The sequence below is a fragment of the Psittacula echo genome (genome assembly GCF_963264785.1).
Source record: "Psittacula echo genome assembly, chromosome: 1".
Classification (NCBI taxonomy): Eukaryota; Metazoa; Chordata; class Aves; order Psittaciformes; family Psittacidae; genus Psittacula; species Psittacula echo.
In genome coordinates this window covers 137,031,630-137,051,231 of record NC_137735.1, presented here as the reverse complement: position 1 = coordinate 137,051,231, position 19,602 = coordinate 137,031,630, and the positions used below count along the sequence as shown (strand labels likewise).

Below are 19,602 nucleotides of genomic sequence, written 5' to 3'. Positions count from 1 at the left end.
GGGCCATTTATGAGCATGACTGAACTAGCACCCATTACTCCAGGTTAGAGGATGTCATGTTTGTCTGAATAGAATGAAGGTAGGAGGAAACAATATAGTAAGTTTTAACTGACTGCTGATAGAAGTGAAGTTCACATTGATCTATACCTGCCTGAGAAGATGGCAAAGCAAACTTTTTGAGCAGCTTTATGTATTTCCATTTCCCATCTTCAGAATTGCTAATCTAATTCTAGTCAATGTGATTTTTAGGAGAACTGCTCTGTTGAAGTTGTTGCTCAAGCGGGTAATAACTTTCTGGAGTTGCTGAGCAAGATGACTGCTTTGTTTCAGGATACATGCTATGCTTTGAAGTCTTCCCATAATTCTGAGTAATTGGAAGGCTCTGAAATACTCCCTTAAAGTCTTTCTTTTTCTTTAGAGTTCTGATTGTTTGGGCACTGCATTACTGTACTACCCCTATTTTGGGAAGTAGATATGCTGGCATAATAAATAGTTTTAGGACAAAAGCTTTCTACAATTATGCCATGCTGGAATCACAATTAAAAATGCAAACCCGGTGCCAAGTATTGACAGAATTGTTACGTACATCTCCTGGAAACTGAATGTTAGTTGGTTTAATTGTCTGTAAAAGCATCTTGTTTAAGTAGTGTAATATTTTAATGGAAAAATGCCATCACCTGAAAGTATGCTCCATCATAATTTTCTTTCTCTTTAGATTGTGGAGGGAATGAAGAAGAATAAATGGAGTATTGAGAATATTGCCTTTGGATCTGGTGGAGCTTTGTTGCAGAAACTAACCAGAGACCTCTTAAATTGTTCCTTTAAGTGTAGTTACGTGGTGACCAATGGTCTCGGGGTAAGTCTTAGTAGAATTTCTACCATTGTGTTTTCAATAGAGGCCTCTCCACTTGAAAACCCTTGACATTTCCCATTACACTTCCACCACCTGCACTGGTACATGAGCTCCACAAAGCCCTTTGCTTTAAAATAAAGTACTGTTTGCACTTTAGGTAAATGTCTTCAAGGATCCAGTTGCCGACCCGAACAAAAGGTCAAAGAAAGGACGACTATCATTGCATAGGACACCTGCTGGCGATTATGTGACGCTTGAAGAAGGCAAGGGAGACCTTGAAGAGTATGGGCAGGTACGGATTTCCAAAGTGTATTACGTCATTCCTCATGCAAAAGTAGGCTGAGAAAAAGCAAGTTTTGGTTAAAAGCTTAATTTCAGAATTTATTTTTCATTATCTTTGTTCAACTCCCTTCTTATTACCTCGAATGTCCCATGTGCCAGATTCAGTAACAGCAGAAAGTTAGGATGCCAGTTGAATGTTCAGGCTTTACATTTAGAAATCTGTCTTTTGTTTATCTCTCAGAAAGTAGAGAACATTGTTGCTTTTTCCCCACACTAATGTTGCAGGTTATATGCTAACAAATAGTTTTGTATGGGCTATGCTGCACAATTTGAGTAGTGATCCAAGTTGGAGGTGGGAGAGGGACAGCCATAACTAAAATTTGTTTCTACTTAACCACTGGGATTTTTAAATAGTTCCTTCAGGTGTTAATGCTCTGTACATGGAGTAGTTACCCAGTGTTCAAAGATGTAAATTTAAAATGGGAATTCAGTTTCCCTGTTAATTCTTTAGAACTGCAAGATGAAGTGCTATTTCATTAAAATAGGCACAAACTTATGCCATTGTCAGGCTTTCAGTTTTATATCTTCTATGTTTTCAATGTGCAAGCAATGAAATGCTTAACTTTAGAGCATGTTGAGTCTCCCTGAATTGAGAGGACTGCAAATAAGTCATCAGCTTGCACTTCAGCCTTTAGAAGCTGGAAGTTTTCATTTTCTGATATATAGAAGCACATTTCTGTGCTGCTAGGCAGAGGGGTACTAACAGGTGTGCTACTTTATGCAACAGTAAGCATAAAACTGAGATCTGAGAGATTTCAAGACAGAAAACAATACATTGTAGATAATGTGTTCTGGAAAACACATCTAGGAGAAAGTATTTTTCAAAGTCATGTATACAAATATGCATGTATATGTTTGTGATTAATATTCATCACATATTTATATGTATAGAGGGAGGCACCTAATGGTGAGAAATCGAAACAAATCACAAGTCTTTGGCTCTCAAATTAGGCAATATATATATAGCTTCCTTAATTTTTGACAGGTGAAATAATTGATTAAAAGAAATTGTTCTGGGACATTAGAAGGGTCTATTTGTTGTACAGGTTCTGGGGCTTTCTGGGAAATTACAGGGAAATCTATTCTTGTGGTCCCATTGCCCTAATGCCACATCCTTGCAATAGGTCATCAGGCACAGTGACTGCTCAGTGTTACTGCTGTGCTAACACACAACAGCACAGCTTCTGTACAAAGTTGTGCTTGTTGCTGTTTCAGTGTGCTGGTTGCGAGCACTTCTTGAGGCACTGTTCTACAAAATGTTTGTGCAGAGGGGACTCTGAAGAAAGATTTTGATTTTTCTTTTCTCATAGTTTCTGTGGAGGAAATCACAGAGGTTTACATGAAATCTTTAATTGAATTGTATTTAATTGGTTGAGTGTCACCTTAATAGCTGTTAGCTAGTAAGGTGTATTTAGCATGTATATTTGGCTTTGGCCAGATGTGGACAGCTCGCTTTAGGGCCTATTCAACACAAAGCTTCTGTCTGTGCACAGAGTGGCCTAAAGCTTTTGTTCTGCCTAGCCGTTAGTGAAAGGTGTCAGAGGAAGCTTTAAAGATTTAGTGTAAAGCTCTAGTCTTACCAGGGGTAAGGGTTTGGGTGCTCACTTTTGAGTTTGTATAACCTATGTTGTTGTTGCCAAATCACTCTTGCTGAAGCAGTGGTGTTTCTTACAGGATCTCCTTCATACAGTATTTAAGAATGGAAAGGTAACGAAGTCATATTCGTTTGATGAAGTAAGACAAAATGCCAGGCTGAAGAACAGTGAACTAGAAATGGCGTCTCACTAAGTTTCATTCCATGTCTGTGTATGTGTGTGTGTAACAAGTACGTACTGCATAGCTACTGGGTTTATTGTGCAGATTTGTGTGTTTGTGTTTTATGACATCGTAGCCAAATTATTTGTTGGTTTATGGACATACTGCCCTATCTTTTGCCAGTCTTTAGAAAAGATGAAATCAGGAAATGGTACTTACATTGTAAAACATATTTAATGCTAAAGTGTGCTTTTTAGGGCCCTTTGCCAGGGGTGATTCAATCTGGTATTGATCTTTTCACAAATGAGACAGAGCTGAGAAACTTTTTTATATATAACAGAATATCACAAAATGGATTTACATAAAATTATCATGATTGCTTTATGTTTATATTTAACTTGTATTTTTGTACAAACAAGATTGTGTAAAATATATTTAAAGTTTCAATAATTAAGTCTTTCCAACTTTTCATGATTTTTATGAGCACAGACTTTCAAGAAAATATTTGGTGGGGAGGAAATCCATTGCCTTTTGTCCATTAATCAGCAAATAAAACATGGCCTTAAAGTTTGTTGTGACATTGTACCATTTGACAACTAAATCAGGATTCATATCTCCTTAAGATCCCATAGAATTGCTGACCTCACCATTTCTTGTAGTTGTCTGTATTAGTAAATCTGCATTAAAGCAAATTGCTGTTCTTACTAGAAGGTTTAGGTACTACAGACCTTACTAGCACAGTAAGGTCTGTAAATGAAATGCCAAATCTGAACGGATTCTCTACTGCGACTTAACTTGCCAAGTCTATTCCACTTGGCATATGCACCTCAATATTTTAAGAGTAAAGTTTTTAAGAGATCTCCTCTTCCACTATAGAATATATGTGTAAAATACTGAAATATGGAAGCGGTGTATTTTAAAGTAATTACACTTCTGGGTTTATTTTTCATATGCTGTAAGTGACATGACTTTAAAGCAAAATACTGGACTGGGTAGTGCACTTTTTTACTTTTTTGTATTTTTTTCATTGATTTGCCTTTTGTCAGACTGGATGTTAAATTGTAAAAATGTTTAACTATTTTTGTTAACAACTTTAATAAAACTTTATGCTAGCCAAACTCCTACATGAATGGCAGACCTGCTTCCCCTTCTTGCCCTGTCTCATTGGGGTGAGGAGGGGCTTTTGTTTTGCAGAGGGTAAATTAATAAAACTATGTAAAATAGTGTGTTTGAGAGATACTTTGGAACTGTCTGCACTCGATTGTATTTGCTCTCTGCATCTGCTTGATTTGAGTATCTGCTGGAAAATGAAACTGATGAGGATTTTATTTGAGAAGCTATGTAGTAACCTCTGAGATGTTCGATAGTACCGTAGGATGGCTCTCACTAGACAAGTACCTCCCTTAAAAACAAAACCCAACAGCAAACGGTTCCTCCTTATGCTGGTGATCAACTATCGGCCAATAGCTTAATCTAGTGATGTAATTAATGCTTTTAATTAGTAAATGATGTTACAGACAAATTTTAGGGGTCCTCTAAAATAATTTAAGCTACAGAATTTTATAAAATGTGCTTTTAAAGGAAGATTGAAAAGCCATACTTCATTGTTCTTATTCTCTTGCCAAAAAGGGCCACATCAAAACACCCGTAATGTTTCCAGGGTTTGTGGTTAAGACGTTTATGCCCAGTCTCAATAGTTCTTATTAATAAAAACTTGTTTTCCGCTTGTAGTGTATGTAATTATACATTGAAGTGATGTATTGTTTTAAAAATAGTGCTTTAGCAAGTCTCTAAATGCTGACCTTTCACACTGAGGAACTGCCTTCCCTTTGCTGTTAATGATACTGTTTGTATTTGCCGGGAAAGATTTTAAATCTGGACCTAGGATCAGTAGCAGGTAAATAGTACAGAGCCTATTTCACTCCTCCCCATGTGTACTAGGGAATTTTATGATGTATGGTTTAAAAAACAATAAAGTAAATGCTGCTTTCACTCTGTACCAATAAAGATTTTGATAACTATTGACTACCCATAACTGATATTTTTGTACTTAAGAACTGAGGATATACTGTGGAAGCACTGTTTTCTTGTGTACCGTAAAATACATTAGTAGCTGTTCAGTATTGTCTAAAACTTTTACCTTATTAGTTGGAGACTTGAAGCAAATTGTCTACTTGTGCATGTCACTTTCAAGAAGTTGTCACATCACTTATTTTATTAAGTGTTAATAACTTTAAAAGGGGAAAACCACCTGGTGCTATTCAGACCTGAATTCATGTGTATCTGTGTTTGGCAGTTTGACATTCTGGGCATCAAGTTGTTGACAAATGACTGCAGTGCTTGAACCATACAATATCCTAATTCTTCCAAGTGAAAGCAAACAGCATGTTTGTTTGCTTGAAATTACTAGATTTGTAGTCATGGATATATTTTAACTATGCCCATTTCATAATATAATACAGTATTTGTATGTAAACATAGGAATTGGGAGTTTTGTGTTTAATACTTTTATTTGTAACCATACTTAGCATAAGAAATAGATTTTATAGGACTTTTTTTTTTTTTTTCTTCAGCTGCATGATTATGAAAAGATGCTTTTTTGGTACTTTGAAAGGTCTGAGGAGAGAACAGGAGAGTGCTTAATTGTTTGTTTTGCCAAAATCAAAACAAAGCTTAAAACGGGTTTTATTTCTTACAGGTTTTTACATTCCTTCTTAACCTGTTTAGTGAAGAATAAATATTCCTCACTTAAATCCTCTGTTAAAGTAATTTTAATGTACTTGGCGTCAAACACCAGTATGTAATACACATGGTAATAAAGTTTAGTTCTGGCAGTGAAAATAATAGCCATCTGACTGTGTCTCGAAGTCGTGATGTTGGGCATCGGATGTCATTCCTGTGCTCTTTGTTGCCAAACACAGACCAGAGCAGAGCTGTGCTGTCATTACAGCCCTCTGCAGGGGAGCTGCTCAGCTGGCTGGCATGCAGTTTGTGGTTAAGGGATTGAGTTTCAGTCAGCTCAGTCCTAGAGAAAGGGAGACTGACATCTTTTTTTACCCTTCTTTTTTGGGGGAGGAGGGTGCATCTTCCCTGTTTGTACACAAAAATGAAGCACTTGTAAATGAATTTGATATAAGAAACTATCCTCTATTTATATTTGATATAATCCTTTCTCAAATAAAGATTCAGTATTCAAATTTTACTTCTAAAGCTACTACAAATCCTTGTTTAAAAGCAAATTAACCAAAGACATTGCAGCCTTCTGTTCATTTCAATATCTTTCAGAAAATAATGTCAGCTCTTCAGCTGAGAGAATGTCTACTGCTAGGACATGGGTTTTGTTATTAGTTACACTTCTGACTCCTACATAACTTGCAGAGGGTACATTGCCAGCACGGATGCTGTTACTATGGGTGTATAAGGCACCTAGTGTAAAGGATATTATCATCACTAGTCGCTGGTCCCTTTTGGTCATATTGTAATGTAAAAAGGGATCTCTGTCAATGGTCTTTTTTTAGCACCTGAATTTAAAGTCTCTGTTATGTTCTCTTTACAAAGAACATGCACCGCTTAAGTGGCAGGCAGGCCTCTTCCTCCTCCGTTCTGTGCTGGTAAAAACCTCCAGCTACTCCAGCTTCTTCCCTTCTAATCAGCCTTTGTGTAAGTTCAAGGTGGTTACCAATGGTGAGTGTGTGGTGATGAGCTCCCAGGTCATCACACAAAGGAGTCTGCAAGGAAATTCCAGGCCTTGGACTGCACAGGAGAAGGCGGTGGACTCATAAATGTGTCTCTTCCTATGTCCTCTGATTCTACAGTAGTCAATAACATAGTACCTGTGCTGAGCTGCTCAAGGCAGGAGCTGTGAGGATGGATGCATTTGAGTGATGGTTTTGCTAGTAGCACAGCTGGCCTTGTTAATGATTTTAAAACACCCTTCAGAGTTATCTAAAACTTCAGTTTTAATTCAGGGTATGAAGGTATGAAAAAGTATAAGGTATGAAAAGCACTGAGCAATAGAGCATTTCCAAAAAGTATTTTCCTGTGGCACAGTATATTGAAGAGTACCCTGATTGCTGCTGCAACATAATCCAGAGCTATTCAAAGGAAAAGGGAGCAAAGTCAGCAGGATTCTGCTTAAGTAACATACTTTGTTCCATACCATTTTCTTACTAATCTTCATCTGCCTACTCCTAACTGCTTTCTGAGTAGAGCTTCTAGAATTTTCAATTTATGGTGAGATTTCCTGGAACCAATTGCAGCCTCTCCTATTCCTGGCTAGAGGAGAGAGGTCCTTTAAGGACGGCTAGAGAGCCATCATGCCTCTACCAATGATTTTAATTCCCTTTTATACAACTCTTCTGAGTAGAAAGGCAAGTTTATGGCTTGCTTACCTTAGAGCCAAAAAATCAGAAAATTTGAGTTGTATAACTCCTTTTTTTCCCAGAAATTTCAATTGTGTCCAACTTAATTCAGGCTGTTTCTAGATCTCTACTTACACAAGCATATTCTATTAAAACATATGACTACATTTACTTATGCTTCAGTGATTAACATTGGTCTATGACATCTGAGGATCTGATTGTTAGTAGTTGTTCCAACGTACACATTGCATGTAGCCAGGTGATCATAAATTATTGAAAACGGCTTCAGAATTATCTATACTTACAGTACTTAAGAAATTCAAGTGGGTAGATAAATAATGCATGAAAGGATCTGGGGGCTGGAGGTTTTTTCTTCTTTGTCACTAGTTTAGGTTATTACTGTGGCTATTTAAAGCTCTTTTATACAAAAGGAAATGAGGAAACTTCTTTTCTAATGGCTGAGTATTTGTATCACCAAATATTAATGAAAGTAATACACATGTCAGGCCAACTGAAGGGACTCTAAACCTTTGTATCTTCTAAGGTAAAGCGAAGAACATCAGTATCAGAAGTATGATATACCCTAGCAATTTAAGAGGACAATCTCTGGGTGAAATGGCATTGGGTAGAGATATGCCTGTAGGTCGCAGAAAGGTCAGAGCATGATGACTAATCTGCCTCTGCCTCCCATGATTTCTGTCTCAGCTGAGCAGGTTCGAGTCAATGCCATAATCTGCTGTGAAAGCATTAAGGCTGTTCAACCAAAGCAGAGTGTTGGTGTCATCGTGATAACAAAGCATTGGTCTGGTAATGTGCCCCAGTCTAACCTTAATCCATTTTTCAAGGCTTGTAGCTACTTGTTAAGCCAAATGCCAGTGCCAAACTTCATCAAAGCTACTGTTCTTCCCACACACTGTGGTTTTCACAGCCTCACCCCCAGCACTATTGCTTGAAGACCATTAGTTGTTTTTATTGCGACTATAAATCTCTAGAAGATAAAAAGGAAGATTTCACCTCTCTACAAGGTTTTGCAATCTTTACAACTTCAGACAAAAGCAAATAGATTCACACACTAAAACCAGAGGAGAAAGCTGTTCCTTTGCTGCCTTTCGTGTCCTGAGTTGTGACTGTGAAAATGTTAAGACGTGAGAACCTGGTAGAATTAAGAATTCATTCTCTTACAAATTGGTTTCTTTAGAAAAGCCATATGCTGAAGTGTACACTTATGATCTTTATAGTAATAAAACATAGCTGAATACTCAAACACTTCTGTTTGGTTTCTGCAGGTGCTTCCTAACTCACCAGTCTCAGCCGCATTCCAAAAGGTTTACACACAGTTAGTCCCATCAAGACAGAGAGGTGACACCTTCTCAGATGCTGTTCTGAACCCCAGAGATAAAAAAAGCATTTTTGGTGGGTTTTGGAGCCTAATTCAGCTGGGGCTCTGCTTATAGCTGTGGAAACTGTTCTTTGGCTGCTTTCCTGTAGGAAAGTATGTATGTGTTTAATCCCTGGTCTACCTTTCACAGCCCATACTGAGCTAGGCAAGACCTGGAAAAAGTTTAATTAAATTAGTTTCTTCCCTGTTACCATGGGGTCCTGCCCAAAGGCATTCTGAGAGAAGAACCCGTATGGTTGTTGAGTATGTGGTGTGCTGTAACCCAGCATGAGACAAGGGAGTGACTGCAGGTTGTGATAGGACTGTAAATAATAATTCTTTCCCAAGTCAATTGATTAGATGTAAATGCTGTCACTGATGTGGTTGTTGTAGCACTGCAGCAAAGGCTATTGCAGAGTATCAAGGTGTGTGTTGGCTGCCTCTGGTTCTTTTCCAGCTGACTTTATTGACTGCTCTTTTAAAACACTCAGAATTGGAAAGTACCGCTCTCACCAAGCAGCCATGTGTAATTTTCCTACAATGGAATGAAACTCTGTGTAACAATCTCTGTTCTTGCCTAACATCTAAACTGCCTGGGTTTCTGTGTGTTTGGGTTTAGTGCTATTGAGCTTTGTACTGACATTTTTACAAAACTATTTTTTGTAACCCCAGGATTTTGTATTTAAGTGGTAGTAGATGAATTATAACACATCACATGAGGTTAGGATTATTTTTACCTGTACACATCAGTTTATGTTTATGCTGAATCTCATCTCCCATTTTAACTTGCAGCCACTGTTTCATAAGGTCTTTTTGCAATTCTTCACAATCACCTCCAATCTTTTTTACCCTGAATAACTCAGCATCTCCAGCAAACTGTCACCTACTTACCCATCCTTCTCTAGATTGTTTCAGAACATGTTGAGAAGTGTTAGTTGCAGCACAGATCACTAAGTAGTTTCACACTCTCTGGAAAGCTGAATATTTTTCCTGCTGTTTTCTATCCTTTGATCAATGTTGTATCCATGTAAGGACTTCCCCTCATGTCTCAAAACTTCTTAGTTTCCTTCAAGACTTGATTAGAAACCTTGTTGAATGCCTTTTTGAAATTAAATTAGGTGATATTAAAAGGGTCTCCCTTATCCTTTGACTCCTTCAAAGGACTTCAAAGAAAGTGATTTTCTCTTGCACAGTTCATGCAGAGTCTTCCCCAGTAGCTTAAATTTACTCCTTCCACTGTAGTTTCAAAGCTAAGCTTGTTCACCTTCAGCATCTGGCCCCTTGGTCTTTCTGTGCCTTTGTCCACAAGACCAAATGTATTTTGAAAATTTGGAAGATCTGACTCCAGACAACTCAGGGAATTTGTGAAACCAATCCTTGTTCTCTTGCTGCCTTTGCCATGTTGCCTTACAGCTCTTGGTGGCGAATGGCACAGTGCTAACAAGATTCTGCAGTCTTATTCATGTGTGGACAGTCACCTGCTTCAGTGGAGTCCTTGAGATAAGAAAAGCGTTTAGCTATTGGGGCGAAGCAGTTCTTGAGGTTTGAATTAAAGATGTACTGTTACCAAGTGACAGACCAACTTGTGGGAGGCTTCTCAGGGGCATGCATGAACAGGAAAGCTGGGAATTATAAAAGGGACAGTCTCACCAGCCACTTCACAAGACATTTGGTGTGGACTAGAGGCAGAAAGAACTTAGTTTGCACAGTACTTATACTTGGACTCCAAAACAGTTCTTGTATTCAGCAAGGGACTCTGGACTAAACCAGACTCCACAATACTTCCGTGTAAAGGGCCGTTTGTTTTAGAACCTCATCCAAGGCTCTGTGGACATGTCCCATGTCTGAATAAAACAGGTATATAAACCTGGTATATTGAATCCACTGAGATGCCTCTGGCATATTTGCTGGGCTTGAAGTGAGCACTGGCAATTTTACATGTACTGACTGTACAGGGATCACATGTATATAAGTATATGCACATGTATATATGTACATTTTACACCCACATAGATGCAAATTATCTATACATAAATAGATGTGTATATATTCTATCTAGAAAAGGAAATATCCATAAAGACTAAAGACATTCTAATAATGGTGATCTTTCATGGGCTATGATCTTTCACAATCTCTGCATACCAGGATCCTTGCCCTACTTCTTCCTGGTGATAGCTTCATTTATACATAAAAGGGTTGTGTAAGCAGCCTTTTCAGCTATCACCTGACTGGCAGCTTATGCTGAAATGATCATCTATGATTACTCCTAAATCTGTCTCTGAATTACTGCTTGCCAAGACAGTCTGCATGTCTTTCTCTGGTGTTGTGTAAGTTGGTATTTAGCTACCTGCCAGTGAGTGTCATGGGACCATGACCAGGCGAATCAGGTTTGCGTAACAGCAACCTGCCTTTGTCCCTCTTTATACGTATTCCACAGGCTTCAGCAGCAGAAGTTTTATGTCACTGTGTTCACCAATGAACACACTGACCCCAGACCCCTGCCCTTTGGCATCGCTGCTAAACGTGGTTGTGCTTATTGATGACTCCCAATGATCCATATTTTGAGATTAATTAGTCAGGTTTTAATCCATGTAGTTAATCACCTGGCAGTCACATGTTGCTAAAGTTTTTAAAACCAAACAGTGCTGTACTAATGCCTTGGAGGAATTTAACATTGCATTATGACGGTTTTCTTTATTCAACAGACCTGCAATCCAATCCCACCAGCCCTATTCAGTTCCATTTGTTCCTACCAGCCAGTAAAGTGCTCTGAACTGAAAGGTCAAGGATGATGTCCTTCACTTGGGATCTCCTTCTCCCTTTAGCTTTGAGCAGGAAGTGCTGCCTGCCAAATCCTGGTTTCTACTGCAATTCCTAATTACAAAGGGAAATACCTTTAGGTAAGGAATGTGCTGGGAATATTTAGCTGCAGGAAACACAGCCCCGGAGAAGCAGGATTTGTGTGATAGGTAGGTAAAGTCAGAGAAAAAATGGGCACCATCCCCCTGGGGATTGTCCTGCCTGGCACAGCCTGGACCTGGCACCTCATCCATCCCTGGGCAAATGTCCATGTTGGACCAGGCTTGCTGGCCACAGGACTGCAGGGGGGCTCCTGGGCTGCAGGCTGAGGTGAGGCAGGTCAGGGCCTTCATTTCTAAGAATGAAACCCCACGTACTTTGGTGATAAGGTGGAAGATAGCTGTGATGAACCTAAATCTAGTTGACCATATGTTCCCAACACACTCTCCGGCAACATTTAAAAGCTTCTGAAATGAACATAAATGCAGTGTTCATCCATGTTTGTGTGCCAGGAGTCACTACAACACAGTTAGCAATGCTGATGAGGTGGGAAAAGACAGTAAAGAAGCAATATTTTTAAGGGAGAGCACAACTTCTTGAGATATACATGGTCCAGGCAAAGCCAGTGATATCTGGTGGTAAGCCAGTGATACCTGGGGGCAGCTCGCCTCCAGCCGCTGTTACTCCGGTGGTGATCATGCACACAAGAGCACCCAGGTGGTTTTCTGTCCTGAAGATAATGCACACACAGTTGTGGATGAATGAGTCTGGGGTTTGCTTGCCTTTCAAGCATAGCCAGCCATGCCATCATCCAAGCTTAGGAACTTTGTTTGAAGGGGATGTAGGGCTCTGGGGTGTCAGGATGCTGTGGGCATAGCCACTGTCAGTAACTGGACCACCTGGCAGGCAAGCTGGTGTGCTGCATCTGACTGACACTGGGCTTTCCTACAGAACAGGCCTCCACAAAGTCTGGAGAAGAAAATCCTGGCCTTTCCCTTGCAGGTGGCAGGTAAGTGTACAGAGAGTGGGTGTTCTGTGAAGGGACTCAAAGACTGAACTGCTTCAGCCAGGACTTGACAACCCACAGTGGCTCAACAGGCCTCTCTGAGAGAGGAACTGTGCATTTTTTGAGCAGCTGTGATGTAAATATGTAATATTAGGACTACCTATAGTGCCACAGAGAGAATGCACCATAACCCACCTCCCAGAGCCTGCCCTGTTTGCCTGCCTGGGTTCCTCCAGCCCTGCTTGCTCCCTGGGACCCAAGAATTCTCATGTCCTACAGAAACACTCACACAGCCACTGCAGCCACAACATGCAGCTCCCAGGGGGCTGCGAGGTCCCTCCGTGGGGCAGCAGAGAGCTCTGCCTGCTGTGGTTTCCACCTGTTTCCACCTGGAGCTCCATGTCCTAACATGGAGCAACCCCATGGTCTCCTTCTTCTGTACTGCCTGGTGGAGCTGCCACCCTGCTCTCCCAAACTCTGGGAACAGTGGCCTTGGGCAGCAGCATCCAAATCTGGGACTAGAGAGGCCACTGCAGTGTTAATGTTCCAAGTGAACGCATGGCTGTTGGGAGGAGAGAATTTAAACTGCTGAGTTAGACACAACCCAGGTCTGGATCAGGGAAGTGTAATGCCAAGAAGGTGGGGAGTAACCACCCAGCAAACCAGCCAAGGGTGAAGAGGAAACTGCCCTCATGCCCAACGTACCCCAGGAACAAAACATAAGATTTTGTTTGAAGTGCGTTTTCTTCTTCCACATTGCTCCTGCTTGTTTAGGTGTAAGCAGGGACAGGCAATCATCATTTAGCATGCAAGATGCTTCCTGCCAAGCCAAGCTGTCCACATGAGGTGCATTTGTGTTTCAAGATGGGTCAGCCTAGCTGCAAGCTGGGGCAGAGCAGTCGTACATGTCAAGGGAGTCTGTAGGAAAATAGCTGCTCCAGGGGTGCCAGATCCCTCTGTGTGCATCGAAGAGGGATGAACACTGCTATGGGCATCCTGACAGACACTGCATGGTGAGCACAGGCAAGGACTGTATAGCTTCACTAGCGACCTTTCAGCTTCCCAGATCTTGGCTGTACCTTGCTAAAATACACTTTGCCTTCACTATCACACTTGTCCAAGTGGAAGTGGGAGGGAACGGACTGAGCTAGAGCTGGCTGAACACACTTTGAGAGCTGCTGCCCTGGAGATGCCAAGCTGAAGCTAAGCAGCACACCCAGGCCAGCATGGGCTCTGCAGAGAGTCCTCTTCATCAGCAGTGGCTGCCCAGATGCTGCTTTTCAGGAGGAACCTCTCTGATCTTGCAGCCCTGGAGCAACTTCACTCCCTGTCCCAGGTAAGTCTGAAAGGCAAGTGAGTAGCCTTGGGCCAATACTGCATCAGGTCTTCAGGCAGCATCAGGCTTCTGGTCAAAACTACTGCACCCACCTTGTGTCTGCACAGGGTTTCTTTCCCCTGAGGAGACACCTCACATCTCAGGGTGTGGGGTTTTTCTCTGCTCTTGGTGCAGGCTCAGGACAGGGCAACCCTGGGTGATGGGCAGGTGTTGGCAGAGCCAGCAGCCCATGGGAGATGCGCTATACTCCTGCCTCATTCCTTGGTGCTTCCTTCTGAATAAGATAGTCCCTATGTGGCTCGATGTCAGCTCAGTGCCAATGGGAAAGGGCAGCACCTGAAAGGAAAAATGATTTTGAAAGTGGAATAATTCAGTGTTCTCCGATGCCTTCCTCTGACGGGTGAATAACAAACCACTGGACACAGCGTTTGTAACGAGACTCGTCTCTGTATTTTTAGCAACTGATCTATGAGATCATTTTGCTATTTTCAGTTGTTTGTGACTTGGGACTTTTCTGCTAGGAACATGCTGAGTGGGAAGGAGCACATAGCATTAACTTCCAGCAAGGGCTGAGTGGACCCTATGTACCCAGTACTCATTTTCTGAGCAGTTTACCTCCCCAGAGCATCATCAAGCCAGGGCATCAACAACAGTTGTTCCTCCAAGACACAAGAAAATAAGCATATATCCAGGAAAAGTCCAGACAGTCTTCATTAAACTGACTTGATCACTTCCATAAGCAGACAGTCTGTCTGTAAGCCAGGATGTCATCTCCTGTGCCCCATTCACAAGCAAACAGTATCTTGCTTAAAGCAAGAAATATAATTTGGTGATCTGGTGGTTTCACTGCAAAGGATCTCACTGCAGATCATACATTCTGCATATCTTACACCAATCCCAGCATTAACACAGTGCTTGCTACAAACACATCTGGCAGCTGGGCACCATTGGCAGCCTCAAAACAGGGCAGCTTGATCATCTCCCTCTTGCCTGCTCCTCTCCTGCTTGCCCTGCTGCACTACACACAATGTGCCTTACATCATCTCTTGTCTCAAAGTACAAAGAGAACTTGACCCTGAATGCCACTGTTCATTCATAAGTGCATAAGGGTGGAGTAAGTAATTGCCTGAGCAATAAGCCACAGCTATAACTTTACATCAAGCCTGCAAAATTACCTGCAGATTCCCCTAATGCCACTCATGCTGTGCTAAAACTGTGGATCCCTTCGTCTACGCCAGAACTTCAAATAGTCATTAAATAGAGACAACCTCAGATGAGATTGTAGAGCTCAGAGGGGACAAGTTACTTGGGCTGTTTGTAAGTGACATGGCCCTGGCTGCTGGACCCAGCTTGACACACTGCAGCCTGGTGCACTAGGCACAGGCTTAGCTGCTGCCTCCTGTGGATAACAGCTCCCCCTCCAAATTTGTTTCACACTGTAGATGTGATTTCTTGGTAGCAGCATCCTCCTGGCATCACATCTCACCAGCCCAAATCCTCTGTAATGTCACTGTTTCTCCCCATGTGGCTATGTAGGGACATGCATCAACCACTCCCCATTCTCTCTTTGACTGGATAAATAATCTCCCACTGCAGAGAGCTTTATATTGAGGAGCTTATCCTCTTTCCCCAGCAAACCTGCACCACATCAACAATCCCTAAAAGCCCCTGCAGCAATTGTCACCTGGACGCCAGCAGTGCCACCGTCCCCCGACTCAGTGTCCCCCTGTGTCCAGGCCTATGTGTCACAGCAGGATGCTTGGACTTGGCTCACACACTGGTGGGTGAGCTCTGCTGACCTATAAGACCTTGGCAGAGCAGCAGAGTTTCCAACCAGGACGAAATTCTGGCTTTGGAAAACCCGAAGGGGCACAGGAGAGCTCAATTTCTTCTGAGCAGACCCACAAGCTCAAGGTAAGCTTTGGGATTTTTGCACATTGGAAACTCTGACAGGGCTCTACCGAGCAAAACACGGCCATGGACTGAAGCACAGCCATTGATTTGACACTGGAGCTGCCCAGCCTGATGGCTGACAACCTCTGCAAGCCAGTGAGCGCGAGATGGCTCGGCCTTGGGGCTTCAGCATTTCCACAGCTTCAGGTTCACCAGCTCAGCTGCAGAAATTTTAAGCTACTTAATGGCATTTTCCTGTGGTGCTTTAAATGTACAAAATGCTTACAGAAGCACAAAATGGCACTTCTACTCCCAAAAGAGGACTGTTTATTTCCTTTCAAGTTAGAGGAGGAGAGTGGAAGAAAATATGAAGTTGCTTTCTCCAAGAAAACAAACTGACCTTTGAGTGTTATGAAAGCCTTTATACAATAATTTGGGCAAAGAGAACTGGAATTTCTCCTGTGGAGCATATTTTTCCTTTCAAAATGCCAGTTTGCTAAAACCAGGGCAGTTTGCAAAAAGGCTTGGTTTCAGTGAACCTGCCCGTTTCATAGCTGTTTACAAACGTTCTGAAACTGCTGAAATGCTGAGTTTGTCAGCATAAATCTTCAACTGCAAAGTTTATTTACAGCTGGAGTCAAAAAGATAGAATGAATAAATAAATAATTATAAAAAGACAGAAGCAAACCCAAAATGAAGTATTTTTGCATTGCTTAAAACCAAAACATAGTAACCAATCTGATCCAAAACACATCATGATCATCAATTCACAGCAGCTTTGAAATCTGGATTTCTGAGGAGTGGAAAATTCAGTCCATACAGGAGAAGACTGGTGACGAGCCCTTGCAGGGAAGCTGCAGGGTAGTTGAGATCAGAGAGTGAAGCTTTATACCTGTGCTCTAGAATAAACTGACAACCTTGTGCAATGGCATCACTTTCTTTACAAGTATCTCTTCCAAAATGGGCTTGAATAACTCCCTGACCTGTGGCTGTGGCCACAAAAGTCATGGAAAGCATTAATTCTGCATTTGGACAGCATGCAGCCATTACCTCCTCTGAAGAGCTGCACCCACAATAAATGTGTCTAGTGCACTGATGCAAAAATCGTGTTGGTCAGGAGTCAGGAAGCTCCTTTTGCTTCATCATGTTTCTCCCAGCACCTTGGAGGTGGTACACAGTCACCACATGGTTTGCCTGAGCCTGCATGCAGCACAGGGAGGGCTGGGGTGATGTCATGTTCATAGGATCATGAATCACAGAGTGGTTTGGGTTGGAAGGGACCTTGAAGCTCATTCAGTTCCAACCTCCTGCCACTGACAGGCACACCTTCCACTAGAGCAGGTTGCTCAAAGCCCTGTCCATCCTAGCCTTATTTGAACTTATTTTACTGATCTGCCCCTATTTGATGGGTTTGTTTTCAGAATAGCACAGCTTCAAAGCAACAGGTGAAGAAGCACGTCTGGCTCTCTTCCTCTTCACCAAAGGCAGTGCAAGACATTTAATGATAAAAAAAACAAACATTAAGCTAAAGACACATGTCAGTCTTACTAACCAATGCTAACCTTAGAAAGCTTATTACAGTTTTGCTGCTACTTTTTACCCCATAAAGGAAGTATTCTGGGCTGGAACCACTGTGAGGTGTGTTTAAAGCAACATAAAGGTCCAGTCAAGATCCTGCCCTCTGTTAAAGGTATTTTTGTCCAGGAAATATATTGGGAATAACTGGTGGGTGGAGGAAACCAAAAGGAAACAATTAAAAGTAGGTGAGTAAACTGTCTTTCTTTTTCCCTTCTTTCTTTTTTTTCCCCGCTTTCTTTTTTTTTCCCTTCTTTCCACACCAGAGAAGGCCGACAAAACCAATTACATTCATTCTAATTTGGGAAGAAGTGGAGTTTTTAAGGCAAAAACAAAAAAGGAAGACCCTATCCTAGAATATCACTTTGCCAGAGCCTGCACTGGCAAGGTACTAACGCACTTCCAGGAGGGGTGAAATGATACTGCCTTTGGCCTTAAGCCCTATGGCACACTGAAGGCATGAAACTATGGCTCATTGCAGACACCATGCATTGTGGCTTAGGGCCAAAAAGACAATAATAATGACTTGCATTTGCACAGCACATTTCATAATCCACTGAGGTTGCAACCAGGCGGGTTGTGTGCAGCTGTGCCCTTCTCATTCACATTCCTATGTACCAAATTAATGTGCCGGTTTGTGGTTGTTAGTGAAGACACTAAGTAAGTGGCCTGTCTTTCCTCCTCGTTACTTGATAATACATCCTGCTGCAAGTCCTCCTGAGAGCTGCTGATGATGATTTTTATCCTCCCAGGGTTGAAACAACATTTTGATACCAGGCAGTGTATAATCAGTGCAAACTGGTCCTTACTTAGGTCCCCACCTTTAGGAAGAGATGATCTCTTTGAAACCGAGAAAGACAAAACCATTCCCCTTCAGCTGATTTCCGAGCTGCTCTCCCTGGCATGAGGCTCCTTCACCTGGAATTAATGGCTGCTCCTGAAAAACTCACCCATCGCTTTCTTTTTTTCCTCCTTGCAGCTTAGCCTAACATTTTTTTGAATAGCCAGGAATAAAGTGTCATTGTGAGGGTTTCTAAGTTCACAGAGCTATGTGTGATTAACAATAGCCAAGAATCAAAAGCATTATGCTTAAACATGTCTAATAAATATAATGGAGAGAGGCAGAAGTCTGAAGGCTTTTCTGCATCTGGAAGAGGTAATTCAAGGGTCATAATAAAATCACTTCCATAAAAAATGTAACTCCCTGGAGCTTTTGGAGTAAATCCAGTCTGAACCCAGAGTGTCAACTAGGGATGCCTTTAATAAACATTTAATTAATCAATCACTGGTTCATGTGGCTCCTGATTTTCTTCTAGTAGGCATTTTCCCTGTCATTAGTTTATCTGTACATTCAGCTCACATCAAATTGCACCAGCCCTCCTGCTGGGCAATACCACTGGTGGATGTTCGTAAGTGGTCTCCATAATCCTTGGTACAGCCACACTCAGAGCCATGTCCAGAGCTGAGCTCAGCCACCCAGAACCACAGTGCCCCAACAGCCAGATCAAGCAGGTGCCTATGCCCACTGCTTGAGGGGTGGCTGAGGATCGAATGTCCCCCACAGCAGGCAAAGAAGGATGTGTCCTCCCACCAAGACCTGGGGTGATGTAGTGACTTCCCCATGGGAACTCTCTGTCTTCCAGCTCCTGCTGACACTGTCCTTGGGAGTTGCAGGGGCAGGATTCATCTAGGCTGTTGGAGACTCATCCTTACCTTCCAGGAGCCACAAATCTTCTAAGGCAGCCAGTGTAACGGTGGGAGTGTTGAAACCCAGTACATGTGCACCCCAGCTTGGGCATGTGTATCCCCCATCCATCACCCAGCCACCTGCAGTGCACTGGCAGGAGCCTCGAGGAGCAGAGCAGCCTTAATAATGTAATCTTGCAGCCCAAAATAACGCCACTGAAGCCGAGTCAATGTCAACTTGTATTGCATGTGTTTAGGGGTTGTCCTGCCCACCTCTGGGGTGTAGGCTGCCACGGCCCCTTCAGGCTCTGGCTTCACTGTGCTAGTGGGAAGCTCAGCCCAGCTCCTGTCCAGTGGCCACCACAGCACCCAGCCTGGAAGATGAGCCTGACCTCAGATCTGCAGAGCATCACCTGCCTCTTGCGATGTCTAGCATAGTCCCATATCCAGCCCATGCTATAACCCCAGTCAAATAGCAATAGTAGGAAATTGTGTTTTATTTAACTTGATTTTGCTTTCTATAAAAAAATGGTAATAAAGTTTATTTCAGTAACTGAACTAGGGGAATACATAAATAACTATGAGGCCACTGTGGCATGTACCTAATGTAGGAGGGCA

General features: G+C 42.1%; 1 protein-coding gene across 1 annotated transcript in view; it reads left to right on the top strand.

Annotated features, from left to right (window-relative positions):
• NAMPT (nicotinamide phosphoribosyltransferase) overlaps positions 1-4,083 on the top strand; it is a 29,746-nt gene extending 25,663 nt beyond the window's left edge. Inside the window, exons 9-11 of the mRNA XM_080638962.1 lie at positions 716-856; positions 1,011-1,145; positions 2,870-4,083. Of these exons, the coding sequence (XP_080495088.1) occupies positions 716-856; positions 1,011-1,145; positions 2,870-2,983 (390 nt within the window). The 3' untranslated portion in view covers positions 2,984-4,083. The remainder of the gene's footprint in view (positions 1-715; positions 857-1,010; positions 1,146-2,869) is intronic.
• Positions 4,084-19,602: the final 15,519 nt, after the last annotated feature.